The 21,913-nt window shown below is 35.3% G+C and overlaps 1 protein-coding gene across 3 annotated transcripts in view; it reads left to right on the top strand.

The window, feature by feature from the left end:
- TMTC2 (transmembrane O-mannosyltransferase targeting cadherins 2) overlaps nucleotides 1-21,913 on the top strand; it is a 255,856-nt gene that overhangs the window by 218,408 nt on the left and 15,535 nt on the right. For 2 of the 3 annotated variants that reach the window (XM_027451370.3, XM_072037090.1), the window contains exons 10-11: nucleotides 6,592-6,706; nucleotides 13,727-13,790. In XM_027451370.3, coding sequence (XP_027307171.1) covers nucleotides 6,592-6,706; nucleotides 13,727-13,790 — 179 coding nt within the window. Of the gene's footprint in view, nucleotides 1-6,591; nucleotides 6,707-13,726; nucleotides 13,791-14,194; nucleotides 14,373-21,913 lie in introns of those variants that run through there. The other variant, XM_072037087.1, reaches the window with a different exon arrangement.

The raw sequence follows: 21,913 nt of genomic DNA, 5'->3' as shown, positions 1-21,913 counted from the left end.
TGAATCTGTTTTGAAACTCTGAGAGGAAACAGTTACATTAGGTCATGTCTGTTGACTTGGCATCTTGCAACATTGATTCATCACCCAAAAAGTTTTGGATATCAACTCAGAGGCAAGGTCTTTCCTCTCATTTCTTCCCCAGCATATGGAAATTTTTCCATTTAGAGAAATATCACTTGGCATCTGCTCTTTTGCTCCTGATTGGCACAGAGGTAGTGGTAGTTTCAGTCATGGTTCTGCGCATGCCAATAAGAATATAGTTCAGTTCTCAAGACATGATATTGTAGCCTTTCTGTGTGCTTCAAAGACTCACAAAATGTGTGAAGTCACACAGAACCTGATACCTGTTTTGGTTTGAGATGGAACGCTAAGTGCTTTGAAAGCTTCAACAAATATTGGTTTTCAAATCCTTGGTGTTGAATGTGCTGAAAGAACCACTAGTGAAGTTTATTATAAACAGATTTTACATTTGAGTTTATGGTCTTGATATATCCACTTCTCATGTTAAAATAGTTGTTTAAGTTGCTGCCATAGAAGGAGAAAACTCTTTTGAAGAGGCTAAAATGCAGAAGATTTGGTGACGAAGGTATATCTATTTAAAAAAGCAAGTGCTAACTACTCTCTGTTGGGATTAGAAATTTTCTTCCTTCTTATTCAGAAGGTAGTTTACTCTTGTTTTTTTGTTTTGTTTTTGTTTGTTTGTTTGTTTGTTTGTTTTCTGCATTAGTAAAGATAGCAGGACAAGAAAGCAAGCTGGAAGCAAGTTGGAAGAGAAAACCCAAGAGCATCCCCAGAACATTCAGAATGTTTCTTTTTAAAAGTAGTAGTAGCAAGATGCACTGTTTCAGAAATCCTCTCTGTTCTGGTACAAAGTATCTTTGAATGGATGCCAGTGAGCAAAAGAGAATGAACATTTCAACTAAGGAAAGATTGGTGCAACTTTCACTTTTATCTAGTGAAATAAAAGATCATAGTGCCAGTAGGGAATAGTTGAAGCCAATTCTTGAGGCAGGCACTAATGCGCTTGTGCTCTGAACATGAAAGATTGTTACAAACAGGCATATCCCAACCAATTAATACCTTTTATATTACAACAAAATAGCAGAACTACCCATTCAGTTTATAGTTTTTAAACTGGTGTTAGCACATGTCTTAACAAAATGCTTTACAAATGTTCATGGTCATTTTAGAGAGAGAATTATACAGGCTTTTATTAAAGCTCTATGCTTTATTATTACGATTATAAAAGCTCTTAATTAATTATTATTATTATTAAAGCTCTATGCTTTCATCTCTATGGATGAATAGTTGTTAAAATTTTTGACAGAAGATGAAAATCAGTTCTTTTCAACCACTGGGAACTGGAAACTGTTTTATTTTATTTATTTTTTTATTTTATTTTATTTTATTTTATTTTATTTTATTTTATTTTATTTTATTTTATTTTATTTTATTTTATTTTATTTAAATATATATATATTTTTTTCAGAGACAAGTAGATTGCATATATTATCTTATCATTTTTTCCAGTCCAATATAGGCTCAAAACCACTGTTGGTGATTTGCAGTAAAATGTTTGAACAAAGCCGTAGGTATAGGAACCTTAATTTTTAATACTATTTCTGATGCTTAAGTATCTTAGAGTTTAGAGGAAAAAGAAACATGACTAAGAGGATAATGAAGTATTGACTTAGTTCCCTTTTGTCAAAGGTCTTTAAGAACTCTTGGCTACACATTTACACTCATCTCTATGCTATCTAGCAAAGATGGAAAATTCTATTTAAAGTAATAATGCTGCTCCAGACAAAGAAAAGTGTGGTTGAAGATCGCATCTGGAACTGGACTGTGGATTTCCCACTCTTGTTCTGGAACAGCAATGAGAAATATTCATTCCTTGAAGGAAGAAAATCTTGGATCCAGAGCTTCTAGAAAACTATTTTCTAAAAATCTCATTCTGATTCCAAAAAACAATCAGGCTACCATAATTTATGCTGTTGGCAAGACTCAGATTCATGACACCTGCAATAAGAGAGCTCTGTATGTGATGTTGGGCAGCGTCTCATAAATCACGCGGTTTGCCAGCTACCTTTCAAAGAAGAAAATCCTGCATGTAAATTTAGACCCACACAAGAGGCTCCTGGATCCAGGGGCTTGTGGATCAAGCTTTCTGATCCACCTTAGCACTCTGCCAATATTTTGCCCTGCCTAGTGTTCTTTTCTTGGGAAAACACGTCTTTATAGCTTTGACAGAAGAAGTTCAGAAGTCGCCTTTTTAGTGAAGAAAGTGCAACACTAAACTGCCAATCCAATTCATTCTTCCATGAACTTAGTGTATCATTTTAAAAGGAGCTGTAGCTAATGTTTTCAAAACGGGTTATCTCTACTTAGATGCCGTAAATCAAATTTAGATGTGTGAATAAATTTGGTTTGCATTTCAGGAGAACCTGGCAAATCTCAATTCTTAACTGAAAGTTTCCACCTTGTACTGTGTCTGTTTGGGATGGAGTTAACTTTTTTCATAACAGCCTTGGTGATGCTGTGTTTTGGATTGTGGCTAAAGCAGCGTTGATAAACACACCAATGTTTGGGCTGCTGCTGAACAGTGCTTGCACAATATCAAAGCTTTCTCTTTTCCCCACTCTGTCCCTGCAGTGAGTAAGCTGGAGGTGGGCAAGTGACTGAGAGGGGATACAGCTTGGACAGCTGGCCCAAGCTGGCCAAAGGCATATTCTATAGCATATAGTGTTATGTCTAGCAATAAAAACTGGAGTAGAGGAAGAAAAAGAGGATTTTTGGCTTCTAAGGTGAGCTTTGTTGAACAACTTGCTGGGCATCAGTCCATATATAAGAATCAGTGAGCAATTTCCTTTTTTGTCTTTTTTTTCTCTTTTGCTTTTTTTTTTTCCTTTTTCCTTCACATATTAAACTGTTTTTATCTTGAACCTCAAATTTACTTGCTTTTTTTTATCCTTTACTGTCCCCTCATCATGCTGGGGGGTAAGCAAGCGAGTGCTTGGCTCTGCTTAGGGCAGCCCACCACACACCTGTATGCTCAAGTGTAGACTTTTCCACTAGACTGAAAAGGTAGCAGTCATTTATATTTGTAGCCCAGTCAGTTTATGGAAATGCTTAATCAGCAACCTCTGATTAAATTACCTCTACTTAGGAAATGAGTGGGGCAGTTGCAGGGTGTTCTCCTCTCTTGTTTGCAGTCAGAATTCTGTAAGAGTTTCGGTGTAAATGATGCTACAGTTGGTTTCAGGAGGGTGCCATGTGTCATTTGCTACCTATCCACTTAACACGAGGTATTTCCACTGTTATTAACCCTTCAGTGCAGGAGAGAGATTTGTTTATGGGAATGCGTAGTCAAGAGTTTTCTGGAAAGTCTGACTTGTACTTAGTTGGTGTCATGGATTAATTGCAATTTGTTTTAGATAGCTTTGGTAAAACTGCAGTAAAGATAATCCTTTAATATGTTATATAAAATAATAATCCTATTATAGAGACACTCTTAAGAGTCCTGATAATAAACAGAGAGTGAATTCCATTTTTAACAATTTAAAATGTTAGAGTTGTTGCTGACATTTTTGATATGTCCATGTAGACTAATGGAATGTATGCAGCCAGAATCATAGAAAAAGCAATTAATAAAAATAAGCTTTTAGCTAAAGCATCTAGCAATGCACTTGCTTTTCAGTAAATGTAAATAATGATGTCCTATTCTAAATTAACCTTCTTGTAGTAATCCTAAAGCATGTAGGAATTTCATAATATTTTTAGTAGTATGTTGATATTATAGACCTCTTAAAGAGCTAAGAATTAACCTAGTATATGTTGCTTAAGACAGCCAGTAAACCATTAGTATTGGTTTGAAAAGGTTTCCAAAATTGTAAGTTAGTAATTAAATGGATGAAGTGAAAGAATTTTACTGTTTTAATAATGTAAATCTCAGTCAAGAAATTTGTTGATTATGTCACATTAAGTTGAATGTACCAGCTACATTCTACTACATTCAGACTAGTTATAAATATACCTAAGCTCTCTGTTGAGCTCCAGTGTTGAAATGTTTCATACAGATGGCTAGAAGTATGGTTCTGAAGATCTCTCCCTAAAAATCCTTGAGTTATTTTTGATGAAGACGATAAAGAAATATTTTATTCCACCCTTTTGGAATTAATTAGGCTAATGATCAGTTGACATTATTTTCAGGTTCTAAGCTGCAAAATATTTTTCCTTTTTTTTTTTTTTTTTTTTTTTTCAGAATAATCTTCAAGGCTTAGTACATCTCGAAGCCTAAAAGGTTATGTGTTCTTTCTCTCCTCCTGTATAAAGAGTACATTCAGTTACTATCATCTTGCTTTCCTAATCCAGTACTTTCCATTATAAACAAACAAACAAAACAAAACAAACAAACAACAAAAAAACGCCACCCACAATATTAACAGTTTTAGTCTGGTTTGCTTCGACATTGACCTAAAGATGAGGGATGCTCTTTCAGTTCATTTGAAAGTGAATTGGAATATCAATTAAAGTTTTATTTTCAAATAATTCAGCCAAATCAGGGGAGAAGAACTGCCTGTTGTAATTGGTAGATTGTCTGAGAATTTTCAGATTCAGAGATTGTCCTGCTGTATATAAAGCATGTCCTGATGTGGTACCAGAAAAAAAGAAAAAAAAATGTAATTTTTGTCCCATTTTTTTCCCCATCTTGACATAAGGAGAGAAAATATTGACATTTTCTCATTCATAAGAGACTTCCGTTAATGGCTCAAGCAATAGTTTCTAATTCTGAAGATAAATTAATTTCTTATGATCAAAATTGTTCTCATATGTTTTCTTTTTATGTTTTTCCCTTCTTCTCGCTGTTCTAAAAAAGCCTTTTTGTAAATCATGTATTTCTGGAAACAACATAAAACATCATAGTGCATGAAAGGATGGCGCATAGCTGAGAGCGGATGTAACTGAAGCAAGCAAGGCTTATGCTATGAATGCCGTAAGATGTGAATGTTTTTCCGAGACTTTTTTGCAGATCTGAATATCTAAGACATAGGTGACTGTCTGAGTAAAGAATCTCCCGTCTCTTGCCAAGTTGAAAAGTATCCATGGAGAAAAAGCAAAAAGCTAGGAAAGCTGTCTTTCATCACTTTTGGTATTGAGATAATTCCTTCTGCAAACATTTTCATTGTACCCAAGCATTACTGGATTCACTGTGCCCTTACAGACCTCGCTGGCTCTGGTTAAGTGGATTTTCTGCAGAAAAAGATAGAAAGCAACAGGGAATGTATGAGGAAAGGAGGCAAGAAAGAAAGAAAATCACTTACCATGAGAGGAACTCATTTTTTCATGGACTGTTGTTCCTGAAGAGGCTTGTGGCCAGTGATGACTTGGTGGACTTTTGGATGAGTGATCTTATTTTTCAAAAGTAAGATAAAAAAAGGAAGGATGGGATGTTGGAGCATATAATCACCATACTTCAAGATGGCTTTTCCAAATATAAGGTTATGCAGACACAAAGTCTAGACAGCTGAAACCCTTTGAAAAGTCCATGATCCAAAAATAACATGTTTTACAAATTAGGTGTGAAAAAGTCATTAAAAGGAGCAGAACTACAGTGGTTTGAGTAGCTTCCAAAGTGTTTTCTTCTTCACAGAATTGCAGAATTTCTAGGTTGGAAGAGAACTCTAGATCATTGAGTCCAACCTCTGACCTAACACTAACAAGTCCTCCACTAAACCATATCACTAAGGTTCTTCTTCAAAGAAAAACTCAATTTTGTTGAGTTTTACTAGTTGTTATTTGCCTATCTTTTGAAACTACTGTACTTTAGTTTAAGTTTGCTTAATGCTGTATTATTTATTCTTCTCTGTTTTAACTTGGTGTGATGATTACAATATTGCCATTTGTAAAAATTCAGTCACATGATTTTAGCTATCTTCAGTTGTTTTTGTTTGTTTGTTTGTTTGTTTTTACGTGAAAGGTAAGGATTACTTAGGAAACATAAAAAAACTGCAATTCTATTAGAATCATTGATATATGTGATAAAGTGTCAGTTCATCAAGGTATACATATACAAACTTTCTAAAGCAAAGTATTGCTTATAATTCTAAAGCTGGGGAAACATTTGCATATATGTATGTAGAAGTAAAAAATATATTTGATACGATCTTTGAGATATCCTTATAAAATTGGAATATATTTTGCTTGTAGAGGCTATTTGATTTTATTTCTTTTTCCTCTGAGGAAGCAAAGATCAGTATAACTATAAGCAGAAGGGCAGGTTCTTGAAGACAGGCCTCTCGCAGATCAAGGGTATAGTTTTTTGACAGCTTAGTTTTATTATAACATTATTCCTAATCATAAATATCTTTTGTAAATATTTCAGTTAGTTATTCCTATCATATCTACTGGATTTTTCTGTATTTTATACATTTTAATTATATTGCAATGCAGAGTAAATCAATAAATGGCCAAACACTGAGTGTGGGACATCTAATTTGTTTTTGTTTTTTAATTCTTTTTTGTATCTGTATTTTCTGAAGTATTACCTATCAGTTGTTTTACATGAATTCATGTTCATGTACTCTATTCCAGGTCAGTTCCTCCTAGAAGAATCCCGTCTAATAGAAGCAGCTGAGATGGCAAAGAAAGCAGCTGAACTCGATAATACAGAATTTGATGTTGTTTTCAATGCAGCCCATATGCTCAGGTTAGTACCTTTACATGTCTTACTTGATTTTCTTCTCTTGTTTTGGAGAAAAAAGTCTTTGCTTAAAAAGGGTTTATTTTTAAAGCTCAGGGACTGTTTTGAATAATTTAATATCTCTAATAAGATGAAAAGAAATGTAATGAAAGTGTTGTGGGATTAGGACTATCTATTTCTAATTTTCTATGTGCTAGCTCATAATTTATTGCCTTTACAACTTCCATTGTTCACAAGTAGGTAGTTCTTTTTACTTGCATATAAGAACAATTGTTTCTTTTGTGAAGAACATCCTGCAGGATTTCCTTTGATCTGATCTCTTAAGATTTAGGATGCATAGCATTTGCAAATTATAGATCTGGAGGTAACTAGAGAATATTGGAAATATCACCTTTTGTGTTAATATCAGTAGGGAACGCTAGGATGATTAGACATCTAAATATTCTTGGGTTAATGCTGACTTTTAGACACACAGGAGCAATTAGTATTATCAGAATCTATGATTTTAAATGTAGTCATATTTAATTCTGTTCTCGTATCTGAAATGAATAAAATTTTAGTTGCCTTTTTTTCCTTTTAAAGCTGTTAGACCTGGATATTCAGTAACATTGAGCTTCTGCCTGAACATGATCATTAAATTCACGTTACTTTAATAGGTATCATCCACACTTATTTCTAGGATAACTATCTAATTATTATCTATTGTTGACTTGACAGTTATGAGGATATTTAATTTCATTTAGATTACATCTATGCTCAGAAAATGGATGACAAGGAAATAAAAAATATACTTCGTTAGCATAAAACAGTTATTGAGATTATTTCTTTAATGGAGATCTGTCACTTGGCTGTTTGTAATTTTAACATTTAGGATATGAAATGAAAGGAAAAGAAAGGTAGAATCAGCTTCAGCCAAGTGACGTGTGTTGTAGAATGAAGTTTTATATACCAGGATTTTGAAATACGCCCCAAAACGTTCTTAGATATAGCTCTTACTGCTTATAGATTAGAAAAGAAGCACAGACAAATGGTTCGCTGATATATAATGGTTTGACCTGCAACAGGTGTATCCACTATTTTTCCTTCCTCCTGATTATTTTCTGAAACTGTCTCCTCAATTCGGGAAGTTAAAACATCTAGTTTAATTAAATAAATTCATAGACAGAAGCATAGTAAGTTAGGCATGAAAGCTGAATCCAAAAGGATGTAGAAAGCCAGATTCCTACTGACTTCAGTAAGTGTGTTGTGCCAGATAGTTTAATGGTGTAAAATGGTGTGATTTTTTTGGTGTGTGTTATAAAATGTGTTGGCATACATCAATACTATTTAGCAATAGGCTTACTACATGACTCACTTTCTCTGTGACCACTGACTAAAGCACCCCAGGTCTTCAAGGCATATCTTTACACTGGGATATGAGTATTGTTTCACTCTCAGTGTAAGAGCTGTGCTGCTGTACTGTACATCAGCCGTGATTACCCTACTTGATCTGATTGGGACTGGACACTTCTAGGAGGTTTCATCCAGCAATGAGCTTAGGTACTCTGAATGGCATTCTCTATTTTAATTCTAAGCACTAATTAAAACCTTAAAACAACAACAACAAAACAACTAAGCCAAAGGCTTTTTTTAAAAAAATGTGCTGATGGTTTAGCTTAGCTAGAATCTATCTGTGCTCCTATGTGATACCTAGTTGATCTAGTTTTCCATTACAATACTCATCTTTCTTTGTGGAAGACTGTAATGGCTTCTTAATGGCTCTTGAAGTCTCAACTGGCCTGGATGATTTAATAAGCGTCGGGGTGGTAAAGTCAAATTCAGTGCTGCCAAGTTCTTCCTTAAAACCGCATGCATAATTATTTGAATTATTTTTGCTAAAATGTTATGATCCTCCTGTCTGCCTTGGTTTACTGCTTTACTTAGCAGTTTATTCAATGTGTTGTTTACATAATAGCAACGGGACATAGAGAATGTGAATCCATACATTGGGAAAGCAACTACAAATCCATTATGAGTCTGTGGAACTTCAGAAAAAGCTGATTTTCAGGATATTTAGAGTGAAGGAGAACAGTGATGATTCCAAGCGGAAAGCAGATACCAAGAAATTAATGAAGAAAAGAAAGGGGTACTCAGACTGGAACAGAATAAGAAAGCTGGAAGCTATGGATACTCAAGAGGGCCATAAATGAAAAGCTGAAATTATTAAATATAGCAGTTTCATGTAGGCAGACAATAGCTATTGAGGTTGCTGTAGAGATCTATAAAAACTGATTGGTAAGTAAGAATTTTGAATGTACTGCACAGCTCTGAGGTAGAAAATATAGAAGTTCACAAGACATAGAAGTGAACTGTTTTGAGAGAGAAGGAGGGATACATTTTAAAGATTTGTTGTGGATTAAGAGAAAGAAATTGATATTGAAGTGGGTGATGCAGGATGTCCAAAATGTCTGGGAAGGTAATAGCAGTAGCTCTTTTTTTTTTTTCTTTTTGCAAATTCTAATATTTTTGTATTGACTGAATGTTCTTCCCAGTGCCGTACTGTTGATTCAGGGAAGTATCATCTTTCCCTTTTGTCATTATCCTGTTTCCACCATTACCCCAAGGAGTGTCAGGAGATTTAGAAACATTAAGATGCTTATTTAGAATTGCACATAAATTCTTTATAATTTGGGTTACAGCTGCTTTGGGTGGATAAAATCACAGCATTCCCTCCAAGTTCAATTTGTTTTCTACACCAGTAATTAACAATTTTTGAAAAATTTGAACAAGGCATACACTGGAGTGCTATGAATTAATGATTTGTTTGTTTGTTTTTAAATTTGCAACAGAACTGTTAACTGTGTCCTAATGCCATAGCTGTATTTTAGATAGCCTGTTCTCAGTTTTGCAGTCACAAGAAAGATTCCAGCTCCTTCTGTGAGGTATTCCATCACTGTTTACTTTCTGTCTTTGTGACTAAGTCTGAAGCTGAGGTCAAGTTTGCATTATTAGTGAACCTCCTTTTTTTCCTAATTACACAAACAGTTAATCATTTTTTTTGCCTGGGTGATTTCTGTAGGATCATGATAATGCAATGTCAGATGAATTGAGTCACCTGTAAGAGGAGTGAGATGTAGGATGAATGTAATAATTTATTTTCAACAGTCTGGTAACTTTTAACTTGAATAGTTCTTGCGTGTAAAATTTGTTTTCTCACAGAATTTGTTTTTCAGACAGCTATATTCAAGGGTTATGTAGCTGTTTTTTTTTGAGGTGGTTCTTAAAACAGTAACTGCTCATGCGTTTTACTTTTGTAGTGTTTGCTATGCTTTTGCTTATATCCTCAGCTTGAAGCCTTTCAGTAAAGCTAGATACATCTGAATGGAGTGTAGCGAAGCATATATATTGGGAGTGCCTTATGGTGGCTCTAACTTCAGTGACAGAGTCATCTCTTAACATTGCTGTTTCACTTGGCAGTTGTGTACTGAGGTGAGACAGGTTTCCTGTGAACTAAGAGATGGTTGCATTTAGAATGAGGAATGGCAGTGTAGTGACAGCGCTGTACTAATTTGAAACAGGAAAAGAGCTTCATGTTGTCTTCAAATGAAAACAAGCATAGGGAGAAGAGCTAAAAAGCACTTTTTTGTAGGAATATTTCTTTTTCATGCTTCTGTAAGACAATGGGTTGTTCTGGGCAACCATTATATTACATGAAGTCATTGCATGCTTATTGGCAATTTAAAAACATAAGTTTGAATTAGAGCAGTGCTACGTGACTTGGTCTTCATTTTGCAGTGAACATCTATGAGAATATTTTGGCTTGCCAAACACACTGACTGAACATAAGGTCTAGTTGCTGGCACAATCTCACAGATACCTGTTCACCCTATATTGTTGCCTACAAAGATTTTATTCACTATGTAACTGCTATCGTTGTATTTAAATAGGTATATATATGGCTAACTATATCATTCCTGTAAAATTCTGTAACTGTTGTAAAATTGAAAATATGGATGAAGGGTTATGTGTATGGAATGTCATTATAATTTTGGTATGACACAAAAGGTTCCATTAAGAATGATAAGAATCAAACATCTGTTCTATTAAATACGAACCTCTTTCAGGAAAATGTCTTTTTCATAGTGGGACTGTTATCCATGATTTCACTTTAAAAAAAAAAAAAAAATTATCAGCCTGAAGCTTTAGGCCAAGCAACTGGCAGTTTAAAAATAGCCCTTTCCATTCACTTGTTTATGTATCTAAGCCAGTTTATGTATCTAAACATTGGTGTAGTTTTTTCTTTCAAAGCAATATTTTTTCCAGTGGTTAGCATAAACATTTAAAATGAATGTAAGTTGAATGTAACTGGGTGTCAGGAGAACCTAAGAGTAATGTGTTGTCCAGCACATTTAGGAAGTGTCATTGGTAATCACCTGGAACTGGTGAAACACAAGAACTGGTAGGTCTGAAGGTTCAGGTAGAGAGAGATGAGAGAATAAAGAGAGAAGACATTTTTGTCCCTTGAAATAAGATTGAATGCTAGATGTTAATTGGGGAAATCAGATGTGTTTTCAAGGACACTCCTCATGGAAAGACTTGGAATACAGGTTGAAATATATATCTTAAGTATAAAAAGGGCTCTGTCTTCCCAACTTCTCTTTACTTCTTTTCCTTCCTTTCTGTTTTATAATTAACATTTTGTCTAATGTTTTACTGCCATGTGAATTATGTTTCCTTTAGTGGTGTCCTTCTCTTCTTTGACATTGATCCAGAGCCCTTTACTGCTTAGTGGCATAGGGTTACTGCAATTTCCTACCCCTGTGCCTTTTATTTTTCTCAAGGGATAGCCATTCCAAGGCTTAACATAATGAATTTCTAGCATAGATCTCCAATGAAAATGTGAACCAGAATTCTCACGTATCTTAACTAAAGGAGCAGTTGCTGAATGCCTCAGTAATGGAACTGGCATTTTTCTGAACAGATTAGTTGGTGTGTGTTCGTTTATATAAGCCAATTTTAATAGATAATTATAAATTTAAATTGATTTCAATTTGAAAATTAATGATCAGTATGTGCATGTGGGAGGAAAGCAAGCCATGTATTTCCACCACTGGGCTAAAATTGGACAAGATTTTAATTTGGTCTATATTTACGTGCCAACAACACTTTTTTGAGCTGAAATGTATGGTCTGTGTCTGCCCCTGGGTAAAGCACCTTACATGTATGGGATTTCACTACATTCAGAAATGCTTTGTTTCCTGACAGTTCTGCGTAAACAGGAAAAAAAAGCTGTGTGACATATTTCAATTTATGTGCCTTATAGTAAGTCCTGAAATTTGGAAGTATGACATATATATATTTATTATATATATATATTGTATATATATATATATTATTTTTTTTTCAGTAGTTTCAAGTGCTACTAATGCCCCTCAGGGGTGATTCAGAAGCATGTTAAATGAGTGTTTTTAGACATTCAATTATATTTAACCGCAGCAACCACTGTGTTGAAGATGCATGTGCAAAGTAATATCAAACAGTTAACAGGTATCAACTGGGTTGTACGTGTTAAATTGTTAGTCAGGAAGTGGTTTCTGGCTGCATGTGAAGTATGTGAGAAACTTCAAAGAAATTATCCATCCTCCCTTTCTGTTCCCAAGACCAATAACTGTCTGTCAAAATATGTTGATTGGAAATAACTGCTTATTATGTATAATGTGGCTAATGTTTAAAATTTTAGTGGATGGGAATACAAAATTAGAACAAAATGTGATCACTGAACAACAAAGCACGTGAAACATCACATGTAACTAACAAAGTAATATCTCCAGATACATGTGCTCAGCTGACTTATTCTCAGCTAATTACTGTTCTTGGAAGGGGAAGAAAAAGAAAAAATAATAATCCATCCTGGTTTGTTTTATCTTTGTTTTCTAATTTTTCACTTGTATCATACAAATGTATCTGTAATCACATAACAAATAAGATCTCTTATATGAAGACAGCTAACTCTCTCTCCCTATTTTTTTTTCCTCCTTGGCTTCAATATTGTGACAAAGCAATAGCAAAAGATATGTAGCTTGCCAGTTGTTCCTACATATTTACCATCTTTCTCATAACTTGTATGTGATTGAGAGATACTCCTTCAGCCAGTGGCCACAATGAAAATTTTGAGAGAGTTTAAGAAGGTAGAGACAAAAGAAGTAGAAAGGAGTTTGAGAGACGATGTAAAAAGGGCCTGTTGAGCAAAAAAAATGCATTTGGATTTCTTTGGCAACATAATGCATTCTTTTGAATGCATTAAAATTAAACGTGAGGGAATGAGGGTATAAAAATTAAACTACTAGGAGAATGTAGGCACCATCTATATGAAAGGAAAAAGAGGTGGGCTGATAGTGCTTCAGATACCCTGAGACTCATCTTATTCCCGTGCAGTATGATGTCTAAGTTAAACCCACTCTTGGTCTGATGTGAGTAGGTGTTGAAATGAGAACTCATATAAATGATTTCCCTGAATCATAGAAACCTATTTTTAAGAAGTAGTATTTTCTGTATTTGGTTTCTTGAATAACAGTGTTCTTGGAGAAGCAGAAAGAAATGAACTATGTTATTGTATAACGTGTAGCTTAATGATTTACTGTTAGAGTATGGGTAATTACAAAAAATAAACCAGGTTTTCCTCTGGTAAAGACTGGTACATCAGTGCTTTTGCCTCAGATGAGCATTTAGCCTTCTGAAGTTCTCTCCAATGTGCACTAATTTTCAGAAAAACTATGTACCTTTTCAGAACTAAGAATCACAGAATTTCTAAGAAGAAAATATAATACACAAAGAGGGTTCATCAGATGAAATGGATATGCTGAACTACAATCTTTTAGATATTGTGGGTATTTGTTAAGGTAATATCCTTAAATGGTAGGGAATAGTTGCAGTATTTTTAGGTGTGCTTTTGTATGTTTGTTGGTTTGTTTTTAACCCAAAGAAACTGAAGAGTAATTATATTATGTTTTTTGTTTGTTTGTTTGTTTGTTTTTTCTCTTCTAATAGACAAGCCAGCCTTAATGAAGAAGCTGAGAAATATTATGAAATGGCAGCAGGATTAAGACCTAATGTAAGTACCTTCTCAATGATATCCATTACTTAAACTGATGAATGTGCTGTAGTGCTGAACTGTTTATGCTGAGGAGGGACTTCATGCTGGAATGTTTGATTTCTTGGCCTGTATCGTATATGGTCAATTATAGGGTAGTCAGATAAAGTCATGCATTGGCTAGACCAATCAGTACACTTTCATGTTATCTTAGTGTAGTATTCCAGCAACAAGTCATACTTGGCTCACATATTTGAAAAAAGATTTATAGATTTAGATTTATTTATCTACTTTTAAATGTGTCAAGTTTGGAAAGCTCTCCTAATTCCATCTATTTTCACTAGTAACAAGATAATGAAAGGCTATTCTGTGATCTACTATTTAAGGCATTTTAAATAATACATTTATGCCTTTTTTTCTGTCAGGAACTTGTGGAAAATGTTGTTGTTCAACAGACTTAAAGATGGTACAAAATCAAAGAAATGCTTATTCCTTGAAGTGGAAATATGTAGGAATATATGAGCGCCCTGTTAAAAAAAATAAAGTTCATTACCAATTTTATTGCATCAGGAACTAAATGAATAAAATATTTTCATTTTACCATTTATTACTCAATGTTATATTTCTTTTCAATTACCTTTGGACTTTGGGAGGAAACACCACTCATGGATATAAATGGGGCAGAAATTATTTTTAAACCCTCATACTTTGTCTATTGAAGGTATCAAGCACAGAACACATTCTTGTTGTGAAATTCTATAGTGCTTAATTTGAAAATAGGTTAGCATTTTCATTTTAAAAAATGGCAAAAGAATACAGTCTTAAAACTAAAGAATTTTGGTGCGTAATACCCCAAACTAACACTAGCTAAAACTCAAAATAAGCTAAAAAAATACACTACAAAAAAATAAAGTAACCTATTCATATGAAACTTTCATTTTCACAGTCTCTTTAAAAACAAAACAAAACAAAAACACACAAACCAACTCCAAAATCTATGTATTCCTTTAATTCGTATTTTGTGAAATTACATTTTAGACCAAAAGATAGCAACTGTCTACTAACTTAGATATTTATTGAATCAGCACTTGTTTAGCTTGACTCTCCAGTTCATTGCACACACCATTAGCACCACTATACTGTGGAAGTCAACAGAAGGGTAAAGCTCAGTGTATCCTCTTAAGCATTTCAGTTCAGAGCAATGGCATGCTTTTGAAGCACATCTCACAGACATCTCCACTTACTGCACTCTGGTTCTCATCACTTAGTAGTATATGAATGGGATTAATTGTATATGAATGGGATTTCTGTGAGAGGAAACTAAATGAGAAGATGCATCCAGTATACATGTACTCCAGCAGCTAATAGGGATAGCCCAGAGGAAGTCCAAATTAAAACCAATGAAACACACATTTCATAGCCAAGGATACCTTAGCATCCAAATGTTTTCCTTTCTGTTGTGCTATGCCACTTGTTAGTATAGAGATATCTGTCTAAGACAAATTTCATAGAAGGTCATGAAGCTATGTCTGAATGATCTTTTGTTGGCTGTAGGTATTTTTCATATTGAAAGCAAAATATGATTTTAACATTTAATTGTTTTGATTTATAAGAACATTATCATCTTGCATAAGAGTGTGTTATTTTACTGGTATTATAAAATACATGTATTTTGGAGGTAGGGTGATAGCCTCCTCCTTGGCCTATCATTCCTCCTTGGAATGATAAACATCCCACCATCCCACCATTCCTTGTTTGCTGGTAAGGGTCTATTTTTCCTTTTGTCAACTGTGAGGGTTCTTTAGTGTTTTCTTTTTTTTTTTTTTTCTTTTTAATGCAAAAAATGTAGCACATTTTCTCCAAGCATTCTTGGAAACAAGGTCAGCCTTGCTTGTAATTCTTAGTTCATTATTCTACCTTAAAATAATTGTTCTCTGTTTAGAAATAGTTTTATCTTAGCATCTAAATACTATTAGTTAATCAGAAGAAAAGTTAAATCTTGCTTTTTAAGTTTAAATCTAACAGGAACTCCTGTTGAGTTTCCTTTAAGAAGGAATTCACTTTTATCTTCAAGGTGCTAAAGCATAACTCTGTGGCTAACCATAATATGCATATGTTTCATGACTTCTCATAAATAATAATTACAATGGTGCAGAGTGGACAAGATGTATCAGTTTTCATTGCCAGCATCAACTGTTAGGAGAAGACTGTACAAGGGCAGTATCTCAAGAATGAAAGTCAAATGGGTAAAAGGGTAAAAGAAATCTCTCAAACGAGGTTTTCTAGGTAGTAAGTAATATAAAGCAGATGTGACAATAGAGTTCCTGGTCTTTCCAAGGCAGAGTAGAATGCAAATTGGCTGGCCATAGTAAAATCCTGTGTGCTCAGTTGCAATGTGTATACTGGAAAATTAAATGTGTCCGGGACTAGTCTCTAGTATCAGGCCAATCAACTTCTCACAGTGCATACAGATACTGTCTGAGAGACTGCAGTGGCCCAGTCCAGAGCTGTGTAGGAGCCATTTTTATGTACTGAAAATGTAGAGAATAGATTTCTAATGGCCTGGAATGTTCCCTGCTCACAGTGTAATTTGTTGTTTTGGATACAGCCCTTGTATCTTCTCAGTGCCTTATGAAAAATCAACAAAATGATGTCAGTCAAGATCTTAAAGAAATATCTTAATTTCAAATAAAATATATTACTGAAGGATTTTTTTTTATGTATCACTAATAGTCTGAAACCATTTATTTGTACAGAATTCAAATACTAGATGTATGAATGCAATATAATACACAGATGTATGCATACAAAATTCCATATGTATACATACATATATATACATTTGCGTGCATCTGTTTAATATTAGTTGCCAAGAGATCTGTTTCTACATTCCCTCACAGTGAAAATACTGCAGCATCTCTGAAGCCTCATTCCATGCAATGGGTCAGCCTTGTTCCTAGAACAATGAAGTGGTAAAAGTGTCTGTTTTACAAGTCTTCCTCCTTCGGGTGCTTGAGATAGTACCTGTTGAATCTGGTGAATGAAACTTCTCTGAAACATGCAAGCCATTTTTTTTAAGAAAGCAAACATCACATAGATTATTATGTTGTTGTAATATTGGTGGTAATTAATTCATCATTGAATTAATTCTGATAGAACTGAAAAATACTGAAAATACTATTTATTCTCTGTGAAAAGCCATATTACAATGAATACAATGTTTGCAAAAATGCTATAACTGGTAAAGGAACTGCTGAACACAGCACAGGTGAATTTATATATGTATATACACACTTCCTGAACATCTTTGCTTTTGGACACTCCTTCATTTTACAAAGTGTAAAAGAATTATAACACTTTGGTATAACAGCAGCAGCAGCTGAAATGCAGTTTGGGTACAAAATTAAAAACAAATCTAGCTAGTGTTATTGAGGGTTTAGACCTAGACATTCTCTCAATAATGTTTGTGATTGGCTGTATTTACAGTAGATGTTTATTTATCCTCTATGAAAGTAATTTCCAGTCAAATTTCAGAAGAGCGGTACTTTCTGTAGAATATAGTACTTCTGTGAAAAAGAGAATTGTTTTTCTTAATTTTCACTGAAGAGGCAAGCATTCTCAAAGTTGTCTATTTATTTCCAAGTAGATTTCACAAAGTTGACTTTCCCCTGGAGAGCTAAGGAGGAATCCAGGAAGAAATTCAGAGAATGAGTCTACTTTTATTTGCTATGAATCACTTCTTCCAGAGTTCTCTTTTCCTCCTTTGACTCCATAGGTAACCTAGAGAGATTATTTTCCCTAGTGCCTGGATCTTTTTGAATATTTTCTGAAAAATGCATTCCCACTGCGTGTGTTTACCATGGTCAAAACAAAATCATTTTAGAGCAGTGAGAAGCCCATATGTGTTCATTCTAGCAGTGTTGGCTTGGATGTATGTTTACCATGTTAGTCTAATTTTAACAAATGCAATTACATGAAGAAATGAAAGTGCAGGTTTCTTGAACAGCAAGACATGTATGCAGTGATTATTCTGAGTGGGAGTATTGCTGAGGAAAGTCTGTACTCAGAGATAGTTTCTAGGTGCTCTTCATCTTGTAATGTTCATAAATCAGGCAATTGTTTTAACAAGTTGTTAGGCACTCTGTAATGTGAGCTTTATGCTCCCTTTGTTGTTGAAAAATCAGTCACGCAGAAACTGTTCTTTACAAGAATGTGAGATACTGTCTTAAGCTCCAGCTGTTATTGAACTTTTAAGACATCATTTGTGTAATGGAAATTCATTTCTAATTTTTTAAGTCTGAACTCAAAGCAACCAATCCTTAAAAGATGCTCTAGAACCCCTACATATGGCCAATGGCTCTTGAGAAGAAAAGGCACTTTGAAGTGTGACCTCAAGAGTATTAAATGAAAGAGAGCTCACCAGAGCCTTAAGACTTTGAGCCAGCACTTTGAGCTGATTGGCTTAGAAACATTCCTCAAGGAGATGCCATGACCTGCAAGTCACTGCCATCCCAACCACATATTAATGCTGCTTGCAGTCTGGAGTTCATGACAGCTTTAAACCCCGTATCATCGGCACATTGTTAGAAACAGCTGTTTCCACTCTACCACTTCAAAAGGGCTTGATTAAATGTCTTACTGTAACAACATACATAAAGACACACACATAGAATGAGGGGGAAAAGAGAAATGTACCTATAAGCAAAATAAATATAATTTCAACTAGATGGTTTAATCATAGTGTGGGGGACTAAACTATTTCTTGACTTGAATGGTTTATGTAGTCAGTTAACACAATATCATATTAAAAAGCAGTTGCTACAAGTGCTTACTTTTTCCCCCCAATGCTGGAATACAGATTTAGTGTCAAAGGCTCCAGTTTACAATAAGCTCTACCTCAAAGTGTCCAACAGTTTAAAGAAGGACACTAGTGATTTCCAGATAATTGAGTATATGTTTTTATAGCCTTCTTATAGATAAAATGCTTTTGGTGCCTTGTATGGCATATATCCTTTTATTTATGGCAAGACCTCAAAAAATAAATAGCCTTCCTAGAGTGCATATATCTTAAAATCCAACATCTATCTTGAAATATATGTGACCAAATCCTGCTTTATCATGATTTTCTTCCTTCAGAGTTTCAGTGCCAAATTCCCTTATTTGACTTTCTCCTGAATGTTTAGTAATTCTGTTATTTAGCTTGAGTAAATGTGAAGAAGATGGCTTTAATGTATTTAAGCAGTATCATTAACCAGTATGCTGTTTTCACCAAGGTGAATTTTCATAAAGTTCTTAAGAGCTCCTGCTATGTTATTTCTGCTGGTGATGGTAGGCAGATTGTTTAGCATTGATTCTTGAACTGTCTGCAGCTGATCCTCAACTGATAAGGCACCGTTCAGCACTTCACCAGCTCCGGTCTTCTCCTTGTGCTGCTCCAGGGATACTGCAAATCCCTCACCAGCAACGGATCCATTGCTCCAGCAGCTTTTAAGAAAATCTACCTAGTACCTGTAATCCAAACCTAAATGGTACTCAGCAGCATGGTACAGATAAAACCTAAATAGTACTCAGCAGCATGGTACGGATAAAGCAGTCATGGTCATCTACAGAAACAATACATATTTGATTTTTATACCACATATTATTACCAATAAAACATAAAATGACATAAGCATAAACATAAAATGGCTTGGGTTGGAAGAGGCCTTAAAGACCACACAGTTCCAACCCGCTGCCATGGGCAGGGACACCTCCCACCAGACTAGGTTTCTCAAAGCCCCATCCAACCTGGCCTTGAACACTTCCGGGGTTGGGGTATCCAGAGATTCTGTTGGCAGCCTGATCCAGTTCCTCACCACCCTCATTGTGAAGAACTTCTTCCTAATATCTAAATTTACCCTCTTTTAGTTTAAGGCTATTACTCCTTGTCCTATGACTACGCTCCCTGACAAAGAGTCCTCCCACAGCTTTCCTTTAGCTCCCCCCTTAGTCCTTATAGCTGCCTTCAGGAAGGCTCCCCAATAGGCTCCCCTTCAGTAAGGTCTCCCCAGAGCCTTCTCTTCTCCAGTCTGGACAACCCCAACTCCCTCAGCCTGTCTTCATAGAGAGAGGTGCTCCAGCCCCATGATAATCCTCTTGGCCTTCATGTGGACTTGCTCCAGCAGGTCCATGTCGGTCTTATGTTGGGGGCCTTGAGGCTGAGAGTAGTACTCTACATTGGGTCTCAGAGGACTCATGAAAATTTTCAGCTAAGAATCCTTGTTCTAAAATGTTCTTCTGTCTGTTTACTTCCTTATTCAAAGTAATGACAACATAGTCATCTTTTATTTTCAAATATTGATGCCATGGAATGAGCTCAGGGTCCTATTTTTAAATAGCTAGTGTCAGGCATTGACTTGTGCCTGCTTTTACAGGAAATACTAAAGTGAGCCATATGGGGCAGATGTAGCTTCTGTTGGTTGCCTGCCTGCCTCTGAGCTGCCCCTTTGCTCAGGGCTGCGGAGCTTTCCCCTCACAGCACCAGTTTTACTAAGCCTCGCATTGTTTAAAGCTTCTTCTCAAGCACGCCAAGCTTTCCGCCTCAGTGATATGAATGGCTGTGGACTCCTTCCAGCGCAGCAGCACTCTTGGCCTCCTGAAAATTGCTCCTTTCTTCTTTCCTGTTGAAGGTGTGAGGAATAAGAAAACTTCCCAGGATCCAGTTCTTCCTCTCTTCCTGCTCTGTTGCTTTCTGAAGACTGAATCGATTGTTATAGGGCATACAAAACTTTTAGAGACTAAAAAGTGTACCACAGCTTCCCTAATGAGAAGATAGGCATGACTGATGGGAACCATGCTTCCAGATGGCACACTTAATGGTTTGTCTTTGGACAGTTAAAGGGGTGGGAGGCTTAAGCATCAATCAGCTTCACTGGGACAAGAGACAGTGGAACACCCTGAGAGGAAAGAGGATACCACTCTCTGATGTCAAAAGCATAAGAGAGCACTTTCTGCTTACTGCAAATTGGGTGGAATGTCCCCTTTGACAGAAAAAAGACTGCGTCCAAGATTTGATATCAGAATAGTTATGAAATATGTCAGCCTGCCTAGCAGAAAGTAGAAAGGGTCTTCACCGTTTACGTAGAATTAGCAACGCTTCTCCATGTAAGGAGCTTATCAGTGCATATTCTCTCTTTGATCCTCATGAGATGGAAAGCTTTTTAAATGTAGTTTGGGATCTGGGCCCAAATTTTTGTTGTTGGTGGTGGTGCTTCACCCATTACAGGTCCTTACACTCAACTCATTTTTTTTGTCTGTGGCTAAGTGCAAGGCAGGTACATTGCCTTTATCCAGTTATTGGGAGGAGATTGTGTTTTTTTCTTTTAAACAAAACTTACAATTACATTTGTTCACGGTCCTCTTAAATATTTTATAGATGCATTGCATTTTTTCATTGTGCACAATTGTCAGCAGCTTCGACAGTCTTCTGAATCTTAAAGTATTCTTACTTTAGCAGACATTGTTGTCTCCCATCTTTTTTCTTTTTTTCTTTTTTTTTTTTTTTTAAAGGCAAATTTAAAAAAAAACACCAACATAAAAAAACAAACACATAGCATTTCTCATCCGAATGATCTCTGTCAGGGGACAAAGAAAGAACATGGGCTATTGGATTGGGGATATTTACCTGTAATACTGAAGCACAATATCAGGATGATTTGTATAATTTGAAAACTAACTTACTCAGCTGTGGAAAACACTAAATTTCCTTTGGGAAATACATGAAATGTTTTACAGCCTTATCCCAGAATACTCTATGTGCATTTTCTCATGCATGCTGCTAGCAGCTCTGTGAAAACAAAGATTGAGCGTACTTTTGGGTGATTATGGAATACTGAAATCTGGTTCTAGATATTATCCATCATAGTGTAAGATGCATGGGAGGAAGCTGGAAATCATGTCATTGTTAGCTTCTGTCTTATAAGAGTTAGATAATAGGAAGTACTTTTGTACTCTTTTCTTCTGGTTATACAAGCAGTTTAACATTTGAATATCTGAGATCAATTGGCCCACTCAGTGTATTGGGTGAACTTGGGAATTATAATAAAAATGTCTTTATGTTGCTTTTTATTTCTCATGAAGAATAACTTGTTTGACATCGATATCAT

Source organism: Anas platyrhynchos, chromosome 1 (assembly GCF_047663525.1).
Source record: "Anas platyrhynchos isolate ZD024472 breed Pekin duck chromosome 1, IASCAAS_PekinDuck_T2T, whole genome shotgun sequence".
Lineage (NCBI taxonomy): Eukaryota > Metazoa > Chordata > Aves > Anseriformes > Anatidae > Anas > Anas platyrhynchos.
The sequence above is the reverse complement of the archived record's forward strand: the minus strand, read 5'-3'. Positions and strand labels throughout refer to the sequence as shown.